A 20,606-nucleotide genomic window follows, 5' to 3' on the forward strand; every position below is an offset into this window, starting at 1 on the left:
GTTGAGGAATGTATATTCATTTAATGACCATGTTTTTTTTTTTTGCTTAACTGTGGTAAAAATGATAATAAAATCGGGTCTGATCATGCAACTACTCAATGCTTGCATCACTTCACAACTGAAATTCTGATCCCAATTTTTTTAAAAAAGATGTTGGATAATCATTTGTCTGAAATGGTGTAGGGTTTTCTGCCTAGGCAGGGAGTTGGACTAGAAGACCTCCAAGGTCCCTTCCAACTCTGTTATTTTCTTCTGTTCTATTCTATTCTATTCTATTCCATTCCATTCCATTCCATTCCATTCCATTCCATTCCATTCATAGGTTGATGAATATATAATGATTAGATTTAAACTCTGTATAAAACCAGTTGCATTGCTTTTCTACTCCCAGCATCTCTATCTTGTCTAGGTTTCATTTTGTCTCACTATATTCACCTTCTGCCTTCAAACAAAGGTTCAAGATTTCCCTAGCTTCTAATTCTCCAAGAGCAACAGAGGGCAACCACAGGTTAATACTGCATAATTGGCTAGGTGTAGTATTTGAAAAGGGTGCTTCACAAAATATACCTATAGTATATGTATAATTTCTCATTGTGTTAAGCTGAATTCTTCAAAAAAACTTGCTACACATGCTTTGAAGGCTTTCCTTAGTTGTCTCCGCATGCACATTTGCAAAAGTAGCAGTAGCACTTAGACTTACATACTTATATTCTTGTATACTTTATAGCACTCTTAAGTGTTTACAAAGTCAGCATATTGCCCCCAACAATCTGGGTCCTCATTTTACTGACCTCAGGAAAAATAGAAGCCTGATTGAGTCAGGTTCGAACTCCAGGCTGTGGGCAGAGTTAATTTGCAATACTGCATTCTAACCACTAGGCTACCAGGAATCCCAATGCTTCAATAGTGGTCCCACTCAGTAGTGATCCCACTGTGTTTTGCACCTTTTTTTAAATGGACATTTTGTGCAACTTTGCCATGTACTATAACATCTGTATACCCCATGATGCTTTTCAATGTATCAAATATCCAGTTTTCTGCTCATAGCTTCTTTTGAGGCTTTTAAATCCTCATCTGTTTCCCCTTTTTAAATATTTCAAATGACTAGGCATCTCCTGCCTGTCTGATGGAAGAAATACTTGTATATCTTCAGCAATTAACTTGACTTGCTTGTCTTTGAAACACACTTGGAAGGATGGTGTGGTGTACCTACTACCTGCTTGCCAGATGTGCTGTTGAGGGCTGTGAATGTTCAAGTGGCTCTCATAGAACCAAATGCTTTGATTGCAATTGGATATTATTGTGATGATCCTTCGGCTATAGAAAATGTTTAAACAAAGCTATTGAGAACAGTCGGTTGTTGCTACTGTGTTATTATAATAACTTAGGAGGTAAGTCTAGAAGGTTTGTCCAGAACCTGAATATATCTCTCACTTGTTATATCTTAATTTGCTACTTGAGAGAGGGGATGGAGTGCAGCACTGTCACCAACATCAATTGCATATCTGTATTCTACTTAATGCACACTTGCATAAATGTGTGTACGCACTACCAAGCTTTCTGCACTGCACCATTTGAATAAAAAATATCCACACAAAGATGTAGGCATGTTATAATCTCTACAAAGTAAATAAAGTAGTATTCCCTTTGTTAGTGTTGTACACTAGTTTTTCATTTTGCAATTGCACAAATGAGAATTATGCCGTGATGCATGTATCAAAACCAATAAAACATTCCTTTGCTAATAGACTTCTAAGTAGATCATTACAAGTATGTAATGAACAAAGTACATTCTGTCACTTTATTGGACTAGCTATTAATTGAGATAAGTCCTTGACTGACCTTGCCATAAAATCCTTGGCTGTGTTTGAAAGGTTTTTTTGGAACAAAAATTATTGTACCGTATAAATTGCTGAGCTTTGTCTCAAAAAGTAAAGAGACAAAAACATGATATTCATAATTGCAGCATACCTTCTAAATATAAGGATCTTCTAAGAAGTACAAAAGATTGATTTAGGTTAGACCACTAACATGAAGACATTAAGGACATTGGAGTACAGAGGATGTTCCATTTCTTCAAAGAACTGTACACATGGTTCCTAATTCAGATTAGGACTGTGAGCAAAGTGGAAGAAGATCTGATTCAGACTAGGTTTTACGCAACGTATTGGCTATTTCTGAAACTCTGCACTTGGAGCTTAAGGTTACTCACACATTGTGCTGTTAAGTGTCAGGTTATTAGAGGTAAATGAATAGTGTTCTATGGATTTGAATTGTAAGTGAAAAATATCAGTTAAGGTTCCAACTGGAAATGAAGGAATTAACAGAGGGTGAGAAATGCAAACTGTTTTCTACCTTTTGTCTGTTCAGAATTATTCTACAGTACAGAGGAAATCTGAACAGCTATTTTGGGAGTTGTAACATATATCCTGATAAAAGGATGTTGTTTTGGTCAAAAGAACAGCTGCATGCTCTGTCAGCATCTGAGTCACCCTCAAATGCACGTTCATTTATAGCAACAATATTATGAGGAAACTAAAATACAAAACTGTGGGGATTAAAAGTTGTATGAGTATGTCATTGTTTAAAGACTTGTGAGTTAAAGTACTTGTTTTTTTTTCCTAAACATGAACTAAGCCTCTCTGCACCATACTTTTTAAAGTCATAACAGTGCTTTTTTGTCTTGAAACCAATGGCCTGGTAAAAAAAACAAACTATTTTCAATCTCTATTTGTCAATGATTAATATTCTGTATGATCAGGGATTGCCTCTAAATAGCGAAGATTTTGTTTCCTCCTAGTATCCATTATATTTTTAATGTTATATTTATGCCCCAAAAGATTATCTCATTGCCGGGAAACTTTCGGTTTGCTGGGCTTCAGCGGCAGCAGGAATCCGCGATCGTGCACGGTTTCTGCTTGTGCTCGCCGCTGGAGTGCCCTGAACCAGCCAGCTTCGGGGCTAAAGCCACCCCGTAGAGGTGGCCGAAGACAGGGGAGATCCGGCAGGGTTTTGAGGGGAACTGCACCTCCCCTCCTCAGCTGGCTTAACTCCCTTTTCCGAAGGCGGTAGAGAAATGGCCACCTCAAAGAAGCACTCATCCGGAAAAGAATGTGCAGGAGGAATCTAAGAAGTGAAAGTTTTGGCTGACCGGGATAAGAAGCAACATTCAAGATATCCTGGAATTTAAACTTTAAAAAAGATTCATCGTTCCCAAGGAAGATCCGGAAGCAGCGAATGAAAGTGAAAAGGGAAAGTTTGTTTTTTCTCACTCTCCTTTCTTACGGTGACAGCAGATGAATGAGAAATCAGAAAAACCCGCTTTGGCATCAGCAGGTAATTAAACTGAAAATCAAAGCCAAGGGGACAATAAAGATTTCTGAAGATTGAAAAAACTTTTTTTTCGCTGTAAGTGGGAAGGGAGAGGAAAAGAATAAAGAGTAAGATTTGGCTGGAGGAGACTGCTTGGAATTTAAAAGAATCAAAAGTTAAATTGTAACAAGACTTCTAAAAGATACATTTTAATTGGAACTTTGTAACTGAATTGTAACCCCAGGAAGAGAAAGTGAAAAAAGAGGAAAGTGTTAAATGGAACAGCTTGTGTGTATTTGGACTGTTTGGTGACTTTGGGACTTTGGGAAATTATATTTCAATGATTAAAAATACTTGGGTGGTTGTTTAATTTTTTTTTTACAATGGCATCATTTGTGGATGAACTGAACATGGAATTTAAAAAATATAAAGAAGAGGAACAAGAAGGGAAGGGCTCTTTTGGCTCCATTTTTCATTTTTTAGAAATGGCGATTGTTGTATTTGTATTAGAAATAATGTTAGAAAATTGGAACAACATATGATTATAAAATGGGATAAAATATTGCATGTAATTTAGTGAAACTTTTTCTTTTTTGAACAAAATAAATGAAATGAAATATGAGAGAATTGAATTAAGAAGGAATGGGAACATTTTAATTACATAATGTTTTAAAATATAAGTGAAATGGAGGGAAGTAACTACGCAAAATTAATAAGGGTTCCCATAGAAGCATGATACCTGTTTGAAAAGGAATGTGTAAAATGTTTAAGATTTAAATGAATATTAATTTTAACGATAGAGTTCAATTGGTATGGATTGTTGTTTTAATTATATTATATATTTATAATTTTTTCTTTTCTTAAAATATAGTGTGTAGCTTTAGAATGTACTAAGCAGAATCCGAATGAAAGTTATGTATTATATTAAGTGTTAAATTTAGGGGAAAGATATAAAGGCGTCATACTCCAATCAGTGATTACAGGAGAAATTTTGTGTTAATGAGAAAAGATAATAGACAGTTGAAACAGGACAGACAAAGGATATAAGTATAATGATTTAAATTGAGATGAAATAAATAAAATAGAATTAAGAGAGTGAAAAGAAGGGAGAAGCTATATAGAAAATGTAGAATGGTAATAAGATATGGAATGGTATATAAAAGTGAGCATGAACTTGAATTTATGTCTGTACGAAGAGATGTAACCCGGGATCAAGCTGCTTTCAAAAAAGATGTTTTATGTTTTCATGTTTTGTGTTTGGTTTGTATGTTTGTTTTTTAAAAAATTAATAAAATTTTTGGGAAAAAAAAATTATCTCATTGCCATTAAGTCTCAAGAATTTCTCTGAAGGAAAATGATGTTCCTTGAGCAACAGCTACTATATTCATCTGCACGAGAAGTGGAAAACCCTTTTTTAAATGTTTTGTAATTCGCGTTTGTATGCCCTGTCTCAGCAGTATTTCAGTACTTGGTTCAAACCTCTAAGGTAAATTGAGGTTTGCAAAACATTTCTAATTAGTCTGTTTATAAGTGAATCTCCAAGGAAGGTTAGGTATCCTTTTTGTCCCGGCACTTAACTAAATAGTGCTTGCTAATGGAGTTGTTGCCATGTCATAAAAGATTTGTTCAAGCATAACAGAATAACAGAGTTGGGATGGACCTTGGAGGTCTTCTAGTCCAACCCCGGGATCAAGCAGGAATACCATTTCAAACAAATGGTTATCCAACCTCTTCTTAAAAGAACTGTGATGGCACAGTGGTTAGAATACAGTACGACTGCAGACTAATTCTGCTGACTGCCAGCTAAATGCCAGCAGTTCAATTCTCACTGGCTCAAGCTTGACTCAGCCTCCCATCCTTCTGAGGTCAGTAAAATGAGGACCCAGATTGTTGGGGGCAATATGCTGACTCTGTAAACTGTTTAGAGAGGGCTGTAAAGCACTGTGAAGCGGTATATAAGTCTAAGTGCTATTGCTTTTGCTAAAAATCTCCAGTGTTGGAGAGCCACCCATAGCTTCTGGAGGCAAGTTGTTCCACTGATAAATTATTCTGTCAGGAAATTTCTCCTTATTTCTAGGTTACTTCTCTCCTTGTTAAGTTTCCATCCTTCTTGTCCTGCCCTCGGGTGCTTTGGAGAATAGATTGAGTCCCCTTTCTCTGTGACAGTATATATAAAGTATATATACTATACAGTATAGTGTAGTGGTAGTGTAATGTAGTACAGTACAGTATAGTACAATACAGTGGCTATAAAGTAATCTTTATAGAACAAGAGGCTCATCATGCCCTCCCACAAACCTTGCAATCAGACCGAAGAAACCTTAGAATTATTATGAAAGCACAAAATCGTTACATTATTCAGAGCATCATCATGAAAACATCAAAGATATAAAATTTAGCTTCTGCCCTGCCCAACTGCCTACATGACCATTCAAAAATAAGTACAGCTACTAGCCCAACCCCCATGTTTTAAAAGTTATTTAGAGCTGTAACAGCTTGTTTTCTCCTTTGTTGTAAGGGATGGGTCTGACAAGACAGGAAGCATAGGGGACTGAGATAGGATGGGGGTCATTATGAAATACACTGCTCAAAAAAATAAAGGGAACACTTAAACAACACAGTGTAACTCCAAGTCAATCACACTTCTGTGAAATCAAACTGTCCACTTAGGTAGCAACACTGATTGACAATTAATTTCACATGCTGTTGTGCAAATGGAATAGACAACAGGTGGAAAGCATAGGCAGTTAGCAAGACATCCCCAATAAAGGAGTGGTTCTGCAGGTGGTGACCACAGACCACTTCTCAGTTCCTATGCTTTCTGGCTGATGGTTTGGTCACTTTTGAATGCTGACAGTGCTTTCACTCTAGTGGTAGCATGAGACGGAGTCTACAGCCCACACAAGTGGCTCAGGTAGTGCAGCTCATCCAGGATGGCACATCAATGCGAGCTGTGGCAAGAAGGTTTGCTGAGTCTGTCAGCATAACGTCCAAAGCATGGAGGCGCTACCAGGAGACAGGCCAGTACATCAGGAGACATGGAGGAGGCCGTAGGAGGGCAACAACCCAGCATCAGGACCGCTACCTCCACCTTTGTGCAAGGAGGGACAGGAGGAGCACTGCCAGAGCCCTGCAAAATGACCTCCAGCGGGCCACAGATGTGCACGTGGCTGCTCAAACGGTCAGAAACAGACTTCATGAGGATGGTATGAGGGCCCGACGTCCACAGGTGGGGGCTGTGCTTACAGCCCAACACCGTGTAGGACATTTGGCATTTGCCAGAGAACACCAAGATTGGCAAATTTGCCATTGGCGTCCTGTGCTCTTCACAGATGAAAGCAGGTTCACACTGAACACATGTGACAGATGTGACAGGGTCTGGAGACACCGTGGAGAACGTTCTGCTGCCTGCAAAATCCTCCAGGTTTGGCAGTGGGTCAGTAAAGGTGTGGGGTGGTATTTCTTTAGGGGGCCGCACAGTCCTCCATGTGCTCGCCAGAGGTAGCCTGACTGCCATTAGGTACCGAGATGAGATCCTCAGACCCCTAGTGAGACCATGTGCTGGTACGGTTGGCCCTGGGTTCCTCCTAATGCATGACAATGCTAGACCTCATGTGGCTGGAGTGTGTCAGCAGTTCCTGCAAGACAAAGGCATTGATGCTATGGACTGGCCCACCCGTTCCCCAGATCTGAATCCAATTGAGCACATCTGGGACATCATGTCTTGCTCCATCCACCAACACCACGTTGCACCACAGACTGTCCAGGAGTTGGGGGATGCTTTAGTGCAGGTGTGGGAGGAGATCCCTCAGAAGACCATCCGCCACCTCATCAGGAGCATGCCCAGGCATTGTAGGGAGGTCATACAGGCACGTGGAGGCTACACACACTACTGAGCCTCATTTTGACTTGTTTTAAGGACATTACATCAAAGTTGGATCAGCCGGTAGTGTTTTTTTCCACTTTAATTTTGAGTGTATCTCCAAATCCAGACCTCCATGGGTTGCTAAATTTGATTTCCATTGATAATTTTTGTGTGATTTTGTTGTCAGCACATTCAACTATGTAATGAACAAAGTATTTAATAAGAATATTTCATTCATTCAGATCTAAGATGTCTTATTTTTGTGTTCCCTTTATTTTTTTGAGCAGTATACAATGCAGGGGCTCTTTGCATCTAAGACTCAGAAACAAGCTTCAAGAAATCCACTATTTCGCAAAGACAGGAGAAAAAGACCTAAGATTAAAAACCCTTTGGCTATTTTAAATAGAGGGTTTGATTCTACAGTAGGTGATCTTCATTATTAAGACTACTTGTAACTGCCATGAACACAGCATGTCTATCCAATGCTTTTGACTCTACTGCTGTTAGACTGTGGGTGATGATTGAATTTCCAGAAAAAGATTTACTGCTGGTCCTGGGCCATCCTGAAAACAAAAGCATTTTAAGATACTTCACCAAGCAATGTTATTTACATACTTAAAAATAAAAAAGCACAACATCACAAATTAATGACTTTAAAATGAATTATAAAAATTATTTTAAAGTGTAGGCAAACCTCATAATAGCATAGAAAGACTTTTGAAGACCAGCAGAAAAGTCAGGAAATGTAAATTGAATTGAACACTTTATTTAGCCAAGTTTGAAGTCAAGAAATTTGAAGACAAGAAATTTGTCTCCAGTGCAGAAGGTCTCAGTGTACATGCATAGCAATAGAATAATGATAATCCCAACAATAATAATATCAATAAGAGGAGGGAATGAAAGAAGATAAGGATAAAAAATGAAACTACAGCCATACCACACATAGACATCAGGCGGCACTGTGAGGATTAGTTGTTCAGCACAAAGATAACACGAGGGGAAAAAACTGTTCCTGTGTCTAGTTGTTTTGGCCTGCAGTGCCCTATATTCTCTTCCCCAAACCCCAAAAACTTTAACCTTAGACTGTCTACTATTGACCTCACCCCTTTCCTAAGAAGTCTGTAGGGGCGTGCATAAGCGCACCATCGTGCCTACCGTCCCTGTCCTATTGTTTCTCTTATTCTTTTATTTTTCTTATATGTACCCATTTCATGTATTCACAACTATGTATACACTTATACTTATTATCTTGTAAACAATTGGCAAATCAAATAAATAAATAAATAAAATAAATATTGCCATCCCAAGGGAGGAGTTGAAACAGTTTATGTCCAAGATGTGAGGGGGTCAGTAGATATCTTCTTAGCCCTCTTTCTGACCTACGTAATATACAGGTCTTCAGAAGGCAGGTAGATTGCAATTGTTCTTCCTGCAGTCTTAAACTATCCATTAACCAGACAATTATAAAAGTACAAATGACAGACTCTGCAAAACTGTATCAACAACTCCTGGGGCAGTCTGAATTTCCATAACATTTTTTGTTATGCCTTTTTAAATATGGTTTTAATGTTAGGTGTCCATTTCAACTCCCAGGAGGTCATAGAACTGAAAAATTTGAAAGACTACTGCTGATACTATGTAGTTGAATATAGTGAAAAGTGATATAATAGGAGGGCTTCTCCTAAAACCCACTGTCATCTCTACAGTTTTAAGCATATTCAGCTCCAGAATGTTCCAGCTGTACCACAAGGCCAGTTGTTCAACCTCCTGTCTATACGCAGACTCATAACTGTCTCAAATGAGGCCAATGACCATTATGTCACCTGCAAACTTCAGAACTTTAACTGTGATCTCTAGAGATGCGGTTATTAATATATAGAGAGAAGAACAATGAAGAGAGCACACAGCCCTGAGGGGCACTTTTTCTAATTGCCTGGGTACTAGCTCCGCTTATTGTTTTCTATCTGTCAGAAAACTGATAATCTACCTGTATGAACAGAGAACGGAATCAGTTCAGAGTGAAGAATTTCTGGAATGATGGTATTGAATGCTGAGCTGAAGTCTACAAAAAGGACCCATGCATAGGTCTCTGGGGATTCAAGATGTTGCAAAATGTAGTGCAGTGCCATATTGACAGCATCATCTGCTGACCTATTTAGGCAAACTGCAAGGAATCTAACAATGGATCTGTGATTGACTTTCAGGTGGGCCACCACTAACCTCTCAAAAGATCTTCATAAGTACAGTTATCAGAGTGGCTCGCCTATAGTCACTCAGCTCCCTGATGGAGGATTTCTTATTTCTTAGGATGATGGTAGAACATCTGAAGCAAGAAGGGACATAAGACATCTCCAGTGATTTATTAAAAATCTATATGAAGATGTGGGCCAGCTGTTCAGCACAGGGTTTCAAAAATGAAGGAATTACTCTGACTGGGTCTGATGCTGTTCCAATCTTTTGCCTGTGAAATAGATAAAATGGCAAAAGCTAATCCTCTACCTAAACATCAGCAAGACAAAGGAGATGGTGTTAGACTTCCGGAAGAAGAAAGGGGAACCTGCCCCACTTTATATCGAGGGAGGCTATGTGGAGAGAGTTTCCACCTTTAAATTCCTGGGAGTCTACCTCACCTGAAAAATCAACACAACCCTGGCCAGAAAGGCCCAACAGAGAATCCATTTCCTTAGGATCTTGAGAAAGAATAAAGTGGAATAGTGACTGATGACCTCCTTTTACCAGTCCACAATAGAAAGCGTCCCCACATATTACATTACGGTGTGGTATGCTGGCTTGACAGCTGCGGATAGAAAGACATTACAGAGGGTGGTGAGCACAGCACAAAACATCATGGACTGTTCCCTGATACCACTAGATGACATTGCTAGGGCTCGCTGCCTGGTCAGCATTTCTTCACTCTGCTACCATCAGGTAGGAGATATAGAAGCATAGCCAGCCACACCAACAGACTGAAGAACAGTTTCTACCCGTGGGCTGTCAGACTTCTGAACAGAAAAAAGCTTCATGTCAACATAGTATGATAGACTTGCGGGGCCGGTGTGTTGTGCAATAAGGTCACACAGTGTAATAAGATTGGGACTGGGTTAGGGACTTCTGTCCTCACTGTGAGTTGTGTTTGGGGGAGGTACATGAAGGGAAGCTCAGCCAATCTCATTGTACACATGTTGTACTCTGACAATAAAGGTAATAATAAAGATGGTTCAAAGCTATTAAAGGTGTTAACATTTTCAAAGGAATTGGGCAAGGAAATGAAGTTTGGACTTCATTGTGTTAACAGATTACCAGAGTGTCCTGTCAGATCCAGTTTTGGGCACTTGTCTTGAAGCCCTAGATAATTATTAGATTGACAAAATAAATTTTAGTGAAGTATTTCCATCCACTATGCTTCAGGTAACATGCCAGTCTAAGCTAATTTTTATCTGCAGAGGCCTCTCATGTCAGTGATGTATTGAGAAACGTCCATAGATCATATTCTTGATTTTTAAAGGAAAAGTAATCCCTCCATAGCACAATTTAAATATTCTTCCGGGTCTTGAGTTGTGATTGAGTATATTCAATTTTACTTGCTCACTAACTGTTCCACAATAATTATTTCTTAAACTTTCTTGAATTTTGATGAAAAAGAGAGAAAGCTTGACATCATCTCACATTGGTGAGACTACACACCCAATCCTCGGATAAGCTCTGTCAGTCTTATGTAAATGTGAAACAGCAGGAGAGAGAGAGTAAATTCCTTTGGGATGTCTTGAAATACTGTGGGGTTAAGCAGTTCTTTTTGTAAGTGAAAGCCAAGAGCTGAATTGCTGTTTAAAAGAGAAATATTTGTTGCAAAGGTCACTGAGTTTTAAGAATCTGAATCTGAGCTTGAGAGTATCGAAGAATTCTCATGTGGTACAGTTCCCATATCAGCAGTTCTCACTTCAGGCAGACATTTTTTCCCCTATCACCTGTCCATCATCTTCCATTGTTCTGTCTTCCTTTTGAGATGGGGTGTTAAAAATACTCTTCTCCTATGACACCTCCATGCAGACTTATCCACCAAATATAATGAAAATAACTCCACCTGTTTACATATTCCATTCTCCCTCTTGGAATGGGACAACTTGCTGCAGCTGATTTGCCATGGCCAACTCACCACGATCGACTCACCACTGCCAATTCTCCAGGGCCAATTCACCATGGCCAAATTGCAGCAGGACAACTTAACATGGCCAACTCGCCATGGGTCATTTCGCTGCAAGATAATTCAACAATTCAATTTAATTATTTTAAATAATTAAATATTATTTTAATTTTTGTCATTCACATTTCATTTTGTTCCTGCCTTTGGCATCCTTTCTTTAATGATTCTATTCCACTATTTCTTTGATATTAGTGCAACTCTTGTTCTGCAGCAAGTTAACTGTGGTGAGTTGGCTGTGGCGAGTTGGCCATGGCAAGTAGGCCTTGGTATGTTGTCGTAGGTCCTTCCACTCTTCCACCTGGTATTGACATCAAAAGAGGATTATAAATAAAGAATGTCTATTCCACTGAAAGAAACAACTAAGTAAGTTGAATGATTTAATTAGTATTCTGTTAATCTGAAAAAAATGCTAGGGAATATTTAAAGGGCATGACAGTGAATTATTAGTACTTGTAAAAGTAACGTACGTTATGCAAGCTTAATGACCACCATATTCTTGCGTAGTGGTGATAATTTAAGTGTCCTTTTCAGATAGAAAGTTTGCTAGGTCACCATTTAACTGTATATAAACATTTTTAATGCATGTGTATCCCATGGTAAAAACTTGGTTTGTGGTTACTTTTAAATGTTAATTTCTTGTGCTAAAATATGAAATATTAGTTATCTGAATTGCATTTTTCTTTCAAGTCTTCTAATAGGGCACTCATTGCTGCTGGAACTGAATCTATCCACCTTGCTGCTGGTCATCTTCTTCTCTTTCCTTCCACCTTTCCCAGGATTAGAGCTTTTCCAGATGGCTGGGTCTTTGCATAATGTGACCAAAATAGAATAATTTCTGCCTAAAGTGAGAACTCCTAGACTCCTATGCACAAACTGGCCAACAAATTGGATTAAATTGCAAATATAAACCTTTATGACAACGGAATAAATAAATTATGCATGTGTGTATGTGTGTACACATTAAGTAACACTGCTAACAGTTTATTATTTTCAAATTATGTGTGCAGAACTGGCAAATTTTAATACAGTTGAGTTAAATGTTACATTCTTAAGTCAGTTTAATGGGAGATACAGTAAACAAATAAAAGTGTGCCACAGCTTTGGACACAAAGATAAATAGATTCCCCTCAGGGCATTAAACTTGTTTTCTTTATTTTAGCTCCAGTTGTCTTGGGACAGTTTATCCATGTTTGATATACATCTAAATACACTGAAAGGGCATGGTGACAGGGAAAGGGAAAAACAACTGTGGGAAAATATGCTGCTGCTTCATGAAAAACAGTGGAACTTAGTGGAATGTTGATGATTAATACTTTGAAAAAGCATTTTTCTTGGATTTATAAAATGTTTCTGATATTCACTTAAGGTTGACTCATTTTTTTTAAAGTAAAGAACAATCTTAGTATCTTACTTGTATACCCAATGTTTTTTCCATTGTCGCCTTCTGGAATATTTTTCATGCCTTATAACCCTACTAAATGTGACTTTGTTTCTGAGATTTGGGATCCTTCTCTGTACTGGAGCCGGTTCAGTATATTGAATGTTGTGGAATGTTTCTGTAACTCAGAAATTGATTATTGAATGGTTTTAATGTTTTTTCATATTGTATATGCTTTTATGTGCTTTAAATTGCATTTGGTGTATTATTTTTGATTGTGTTTTAAGTGCTGTAAGCCAGAGAGTCTCATGCTTGAGATTGGCAGCTTCAGGTTCAAGATGTAAATAAGTAAGTAAATGAATAAATAAATAAATAAATTTAAATACATGCATACATAGAATAAAATGAATAGAATTTTTTATTGGTCAAGTGTGATTGGACACACAAGGAATTTGTCTTTGGTGCATATGGTCTCAATGTACATGAAGAAAAAATAAAATATATTCATCAAGAATCATAAGATACAACACTTAGTGATAGTCATAGGATACTAATAAGCAATCAAATCATACTAGGAAACAATAAAAGCAATATAAGTTGTAAAGATACAAGCAACATGGATATAGCCATAAGTGGGAAGAGGTAGGTATGAGATGAGATGAAGAATAGTAATACAGTCATAGTAGTTAATTTGACAGTGTTGAATTAGTTGTTTAGCAGAGTGGGGGCATTTAGGAAAAAACTAAATGTGTGTGTCTTGTGTCTTGTTGTTCTGATGTGCAGAGCCCTATAGTGTCGTTTTGAGGGTAAAAGTTGAAACCATTTATGTCCAGGATATGAGGGGTCTGTAGATATTTTCACAGCCCTCTTTCTGACTCGTGCAGTATACAGGTCCTCAATGGAAGGCAAGTTGGTAGCAATTGTTTTTTCTGCAGTTCTAACTATCCTTTAAAGTCTGTGTCTGTCTTGTTGGGTTGCAGAACCAAATCAGACAATTCAAGTACTCCAAGTACTAAGCAGGAACGGTTGCTTATCTTTTGAGCTTGGATATGGTAGGCTGATGGTGCCATCTGTTGAGGCTGAAAAAAATGCTTAATGGCTCTCAGGAGACAACTCTCACCTCTGTGATTTGGCACGAACCCATGGAGTCATCAGGACTGGGTTTCTTGTAGACTTTGATGTCATTCTGGGTTTGTTCCACAGGCTTAAATATTTATTTTGGTGTGTTTGTTTTCTAGCCGGAGGTCTGGCCAATATACAATGAATCATGATAACTCTAAGAAGCCTTCAGGGAAGCTCCCTTGCGAGCATTCAGGATCTCAAGATTCACTTGATGAATTATCCATGGATGACTACTGGAAAGAACTTGAAAATATACATGAAACAAGAAGTAGTGATCATGAAGAACGTGACCTGGTTGTGGTGAAAGAACCTGATGGTAATCACAGTTAAACTCTATGAAACTATTCCATAGATTTTGAAGGTTTGGTTTTGCACTGTTTGATTTCTGCTTCTAGTCTAGGCATAGTGCAGATTTAAGATTGGTGGATGTTTCTAAATCTGCCACCTATTAACAGTTCACTAGTAATAATGTGAAAAACATGGATGTGTTACTATAGATTACTAAGGATTGTAAGAAAAGATACTTCCTTAAATAACATATAATTTATGTGTGGAATTTATGGTGACAACATGTACAGATGGATTTAAAGAAGGATTATGAACAGTTATTTATTAATTATGACACTGAAAATCAGAACAGACATTGGAGTGAGTTTTAATTCTGGGCATGTGGTTGGCCACTTCTGGAAGCAAGATGCTAGACATCATCAAGCTTTAATTATAGCCAATAGGTCAGTTCCATATGTTTCCCATTGAAGTTGAAGGGAGTATGAGAGGTTCTGATTTTTGTGACGCTTGTTAGCTATGTAATCATCTCCAGTCTGAATGTGCACATTCATCATATAAAACATAATAGGACTGGAGAAGATAATGGAATAAAATACAAGTCATCTGTGCATATGGGTTACAAAGCCTACTTCAAACCAGGTTCATCTTTACTTTTGGCACTTAGCTCCTCATTAACCATTTTATTTTTCTGTCATCGTTTCTGGTGAGAATAGCATTGTAGCTATTTGAAATGTGCTTTGGAACCAACCACAACTAATTATTGGGTATTTGCTCAACATTACCACAGTATAGACTTTGTTGTGAGTAGCCATTGATGATCAAACATTGTTCAGCTTTAAAAATATTCATTTAAAACAACACCAAACCAAAAATATCAACAGTGTCCTAGAAGTTCAGGAATTTTGTACTGTATTTTAAAAATCAGTACTATCTGTACGCCTGGTTTCTTCATTTATGAAATTGAAATTAATTGAATCCTAAACTGCCTGGAATGTAGTATAAAAGTTTTCACCCTTCTGTTGGCTGATTCACAGTAATGTGATACAGATCATTCATGATGTGATACTGCTGGCTTTGCTTCCAGATAATATGTGCAACATTTATTGCCCATTGGTTTATAGTTCAGGAGTAAGGAATTTCAGCCATTATTGATACTGGATTAGGGCCAAACCATAGTTGAAGTAGCAGGAAGTTGTTCCTTTTTTATATAGACTGATTGTCTTGTAAAGCTAGAACCTGCAGTACAACATCCACTTGTAATGCTTGAGGAATTTTGCTTTTAGAAATGATCTAGTATTTATATTTCAACTATTCCTACTGTCTAAAAAAAATTCTCACTTTTAGATAACACCACTTTAAATTTAATAGTGTCACATACTTACATATTAAACGTACAAGGTTCAGTATTGATTTAGTGCTAAAAAAAGAAAGGAGACTGATATATAATTATATGTCAGATAATACATTAGCATTGTGATTTCAGTGCTGATCATATAACCATTCTTAGAAACACGTAAGTCAATCATATATTTTATTATTAGGAGTATTTATTTTTTAGGGTTTTTCACATTGCCAAAAGGTATAACAACTGTAATTTTGTAATAAAATATTGTACAAATACTAAATTTTTAAATTTGGAAAGATGGGAATTTCTAAAAGAGCAACAGTAGTAAAATATTTTGTGGTGAAGATAGCAAAATAAAAGCACAAACTGCATTACAAACACTTATTATTTATTACTTGTTAAAGAATTACATCTAAATAAAATTAATATTTTATTTGATTCCCCCCCCCCCCAATAAAATATTGTGTTATTTCTGCTATGGACGTCTACCCAAACACTATTTAAAAATAACAGAGAAAACTTTTATTGAATGATATCTGACAAACAACACTGTTTATCAGAATGTGTTAGAACAAAACTAAGTTCTGTTTTAGATTTGGAGGTGGAGAATAGTTTAAAATTGTGTTAATTTAAAAAAACCATTTAATTTCTTTCATCTATAAGGAAAACTGATATGAATAAATTTGTGAAGGTAGCAGAAACACTATTGAGTAGTCCTACAGTAGTTGTCTAGCAGATGAATGATTTATAGTTTTTCTCTGCGGGACTCCTTCTGTATTCAGGAAAGTATTAAAGTGTTGCCAGCTAGAAACAATAAGGAAATTATGCCCTTACTTAGAAATCACCAAGGAGCAAGGAGAGCATCAACAAAAACAATTGAATGTTGCAGTGCAATAGCCCATTTGCAGTAACAGCACTCATTAGCTTGATAACCTCTGATTAAATTGAGTTAATAAAGAGTTCCCTTAGAAAAACAAGTGGCTTAGAAAAGGTAAAAAGTACAGATGAAAAATTCTGATGCAGCACATTCATATTTTTTGAAGGAAATCCATGCAACAAAAACCACAAATTTACAAGGAATCAACAGAAAAGAGAAGTGATGGTTTTGGTACAGATATAGTACAGATATAGTAGTTTTGCTATGTACCTTGTCCTTTCCCATGGAACTTAATGGCCATATTTATATGTAATAGCAAACCATGTCTTGCTGCATGTAACATCCCAGGTTTGCAAGTGTTTATTTCCTCTTAAAGTTTTTTAATGGTTTTTATGGTTTGGGAGAAAACCAATTTTCTATATCCAGCTGTAATAACAAACTGTAAGACTTTGCAAAGCAGTAACATCTAATCTGACTCCACAGTTATGCAACAAACAGGGAAAAACAAAGCATGCAAATAACTTTGAGATTCAGGACTTCTCAATCATGTAACTTCCATCTTAACTTGACATGATTATTGTGGGGAAAAGAAAAGATCTGTGGGATAACAGTAAAGAATAACACAAAACAGAAACTGGTGAGGTAATTCCCCGTTTCCTGGATTTGATGTAAGTCTGATACTGAACTTGTTGAAGTGTCTTGTGCCATCTTTACCAGGATAGTAACCCACAATTAAACAGTAAGCAGCTGTCTGTATACAGTACTGTGCTTTCACACTAACTCTCAAGTTATCTGAGCCTGGTATGGCCAGGGCCCATAACCAGTGTTGAGGTAATTCCCCGTTTGGAGAATGAGTGCATACAGGGAGACGAATTGAGTGTAGTGTTTGAATAATACACACACATCACACAGATACACTGTACACTTCCAATAAAATTTTTAAGCAAAGTTCAAAATAGGCAGTCCAAAGTCATTCACAGGTAAGATCAGTCAGTTTTTAGTCCAGGGATAATCCAATAACAAAGTCCAGTGTCAAAAAACAGTTCAGTATCAGATTTACATCAAATCCAGGAATATCAGTCAATTAGAAGAAATGGAGGAATGGCAATACTCCCCAACAGAAGGAAACAGAGACTCACTCACTTCTTCTGAGACTAAAACAACTCAGGTTTCTGGCTCCATCTTATGGCCATTTGAGAAACCACACCCAATTACACTTTTAGGATTCTCTTAAAGATACAGTTTTAAAATGTTTATCCTGGTTTATATATTGTCCAACCTAAATAGCTGTTAGGTGACTTACATTCCTAACAGAAATCAAATGTCTTGATATTTGAATGATCTTTTTTACAGCTCCATCACAATCCACAGGAATACTTTTTTAAAAAAACAAACCTTTCCCATGTAAGCCAGTAGGTTTCATCTAATTTTGTGCAGAAGTAATTCGCAATAGCATTTAAACTTATATACCACTTCATAATGCTTTACCGCCCTCTCTAAGCTGTTTACATATTGCCCCCAACAATCTGGGTTCTCATGAAACATGAGTTCAGGTTAGGTCAAGTGTTTTAGCCTCAATATGATAGGCTTGAAAATTTTTAACCATGTTTGAGTTGAATCACTAGTTGTGGCCTCTTTTCATTTTTAGTACATTAAAAAGTTTCTACTGTACCATAGAAACTATTTTCATTTTTCTGCTAAAAATATGGGGTTGAACGTAATACAAACTGCATCATAAATGTATGTCCTTCTTCCCTTTATTTGAGTAGAGGGTGAATTGGAAGAAGAGTGGTTAAAAGAAGCAGGTCTGTCAACCCTCTTTGGTGAAGCTGCTGCAGATTCCCATGAAAGCATGGTGGTTTTGGCTACCTTGACAAGAACTCAGGCTATAGCAGTGCAGAAGCGAGTTGATACTGTCACCCAGACAATGAGGAAGAAAAACAAACAGTACCAAGTTCCTGATGTGAGAGAGATCTTCAAGCAACAAAATGAATCAATGGAAAAAGTAAGTTCCTAGTTTTGGGCTTTAGTTTAGCATTTCTGAAAAAGCTATTCAACAGGATAAATGGGAAGTGAAATGCACTTTTTCCATTTTAGCAAAACCCACAGGAGAGGACATTTCAGAAGAGCTGAAAACAAAATCTGGATTTGCCCATATATTTTTTTTTAAAAGGGTAGATTGTCTATGTAAAGGATCATGTATACTTTCTAAAAGTTTGCCTTATTTTTTTTCTTTTGTAAGGATTCTATACTTTGAAGTGAAATAAAGAAACTTTTCAAGGAGCATATTTTAACGTAGGTTAGAGGACCTGAATTTTATTTTGATCCTTGTGTCTTTCATTTAAACTTGAATGAGAAAGGATGCAACTTTTGTTTATGAATAGGCAGTTGCATTGAAATCAATTTGCATGACTCCTCCAAATTGATTTTTCTGAATTCAGAATTCCTCAGCAGTTCTAAAAATTGAGAAATGTTTTAAATGAATTGCTCATATATTCTACAAATAGAGAAAAATATTTTCTGAATAGAATATTTAGAATGAAAAGAAAGTATGTATTGTAGAGGAATACTTTCCTGCTTGGTAATGTCATTCAATTAATTCACATTTAGGAGAGACCAATATAGTGTTCAATATTTTATTGAATTGTATACAGCTATGATATTCTGTTAATTATTGAGAGCAGTATGATGTAGTGATTGTGTTGTTGGACTATGACCAAGAAGACCTATTGTGCATTCAAATCTACCCTTAGCCTAATCTCTAGAGCAAGGGTGTCAAACTCAAGGCCCGGGGACCAGATCCAGCCTGGGGTGTGTGTGTTCAGATCTGGCCCATGGGGTCGCCCTGGAAACAGCAAAGGACTGGCTCAAGGTGCCCCTGTCAGCCAAAATGGAGCTCAGGAGGGCTGCACGCGGGTCCCCCCAAGCTCTGTTTTCGCTGGCAGAGGATTGCAGGAAGCTGTCGCAACCAAAAACAAAGCTCCGGAGCCCTTTTTCTCTGGCAGAGTAATTGGGCCACCACAGATGTCTCCAATCCAAGTGATGTCAAGCTGGCTATGCCCACCCTGCCCATGCCCACTCTGGCCCCCCAAGGTCAAGCACAACCCTGATGCGGCCCTCAATGAAATCGAATTTGACACCCCTGGTCTAGAGGAAAGGCAACATATAAATGTAATACATAAATTACAAATATTGAAGAATGGCTGATATAAATAAATATAAGGCTACAGAGGCATATCTATAATAGTATTAGAAGTCTACTTCAGTGCAAAGGAGGCATTAGTTTTCAAATGCCCCATGAAACCTGATGCACCTTGCATTTCTATTACATATGAATATATAATAGACACTTGAGATTTCAGTGTCCTGGAATAAAAATATGAAAAAGTATTTATTTCTGTTAGGAACAAAAAAAAAAGGAAGTGGTAGATAATCTTGAAATGTAATTCCTAAAACTCGCAGGCTGTTATGCAACACATTCTCCATTTGTTTTAAGACATATAATTGAGATCTAATGCAGTAATTCAGCAGAATGTGTTTGGGCATTTACATGGCCATTCTTCTTCTTCTGTGCTATTCCTATAGTTCCTTCCAGTCAGAGTTTATGGATGGTTCATGATACTGATTCAGCCCATCTTGCTACAATCTATTCTACCAATTTAGCTTTCCTTCTTGAAAATAGAGAAGCCAGGAGGAGAGCAACAAATTAGTTTCTGTGTGTATTAACTGTGTGTAAACTGATTTAGTGAAACAGTGAAAGAGTCTACTTTTAGAGTAATAAATTGCATTTTCATTCTTTGATACCATCAACAATGCTACTTTTTATTATGAAGTATAACTCCATGCTTATTTTATATTTATAAATAGGAAAACAGTTTTCTTTTTTTCTTTTTAAACCAGTAAGAAATAAGACAACAAATGTATTATTGTGAAAATATTGCACCTAGTTAAGAGATGGATTTTTCTCTAGAGCAACAAGATCTGTTATATAAGACAAGATTAGTAATGATAAGCTATGAAGGAATTTTGATATTGTATTGGAAATCCAATATAGATAAGATCTGGATAAAAAACATGTGCCACCATTGTATTAAGCAGTTTTAACTCACATGGATTCTTTCTTTTAACAAAGAAGGCAATATTTTATTAATTCTCTTTCCCATTTAAAATCTGTCAACAGGGAAGAATTGAAAATACATTGAAAATAAAATTTGTTCC

The 20,606-nt window shown here is 37.0% G+C and overlaps 1 protein-coding gene across 2 annotated transcripts in view; it reads left to right on the forward strand.

Annotated features, from left to right (window-relative positions):
- Nucleotides 1–20,606, forward strand: part of ARHGAP18 (Rho GTPase activating protein 18) — a 105,824-nt gene that overhangs the window by 45,787 nt on the left and 39,431 nt on the right. For both annotated transcript variants that reach the window (XM_087972073.1, XM_026666093.2), the window contains exons 2-3: nucleotides 13,995–14,194; nucleotides 18,158–18,393. In XM_087972073.1, coding sequence (XP_087828199.1) covers nucleotides 13,995–14,194; nucleotides 18,158–18,393 — 436 coding nt within the window. The remainder of the gene's footprint in view (nucleotides 1–13,994; nucleotides 14,195–18,157; nucleotides 18,394–20,606) is intronic.

This window comes from Notechis scutatus, chromosome 1 (assembly GCF_049901735.1).
Source record: "Notechis scutatus isolate UNSWTSFEM ecotype Mainland chromosome 1, rNotScu1.2, whole genome shotgun sequence".
Lineage (NCBI taxonomy): Eukaryota > Metazoa > Chordata > Lepidosauria > Squamata > Elapidae > Notechis > Notechis scutatus.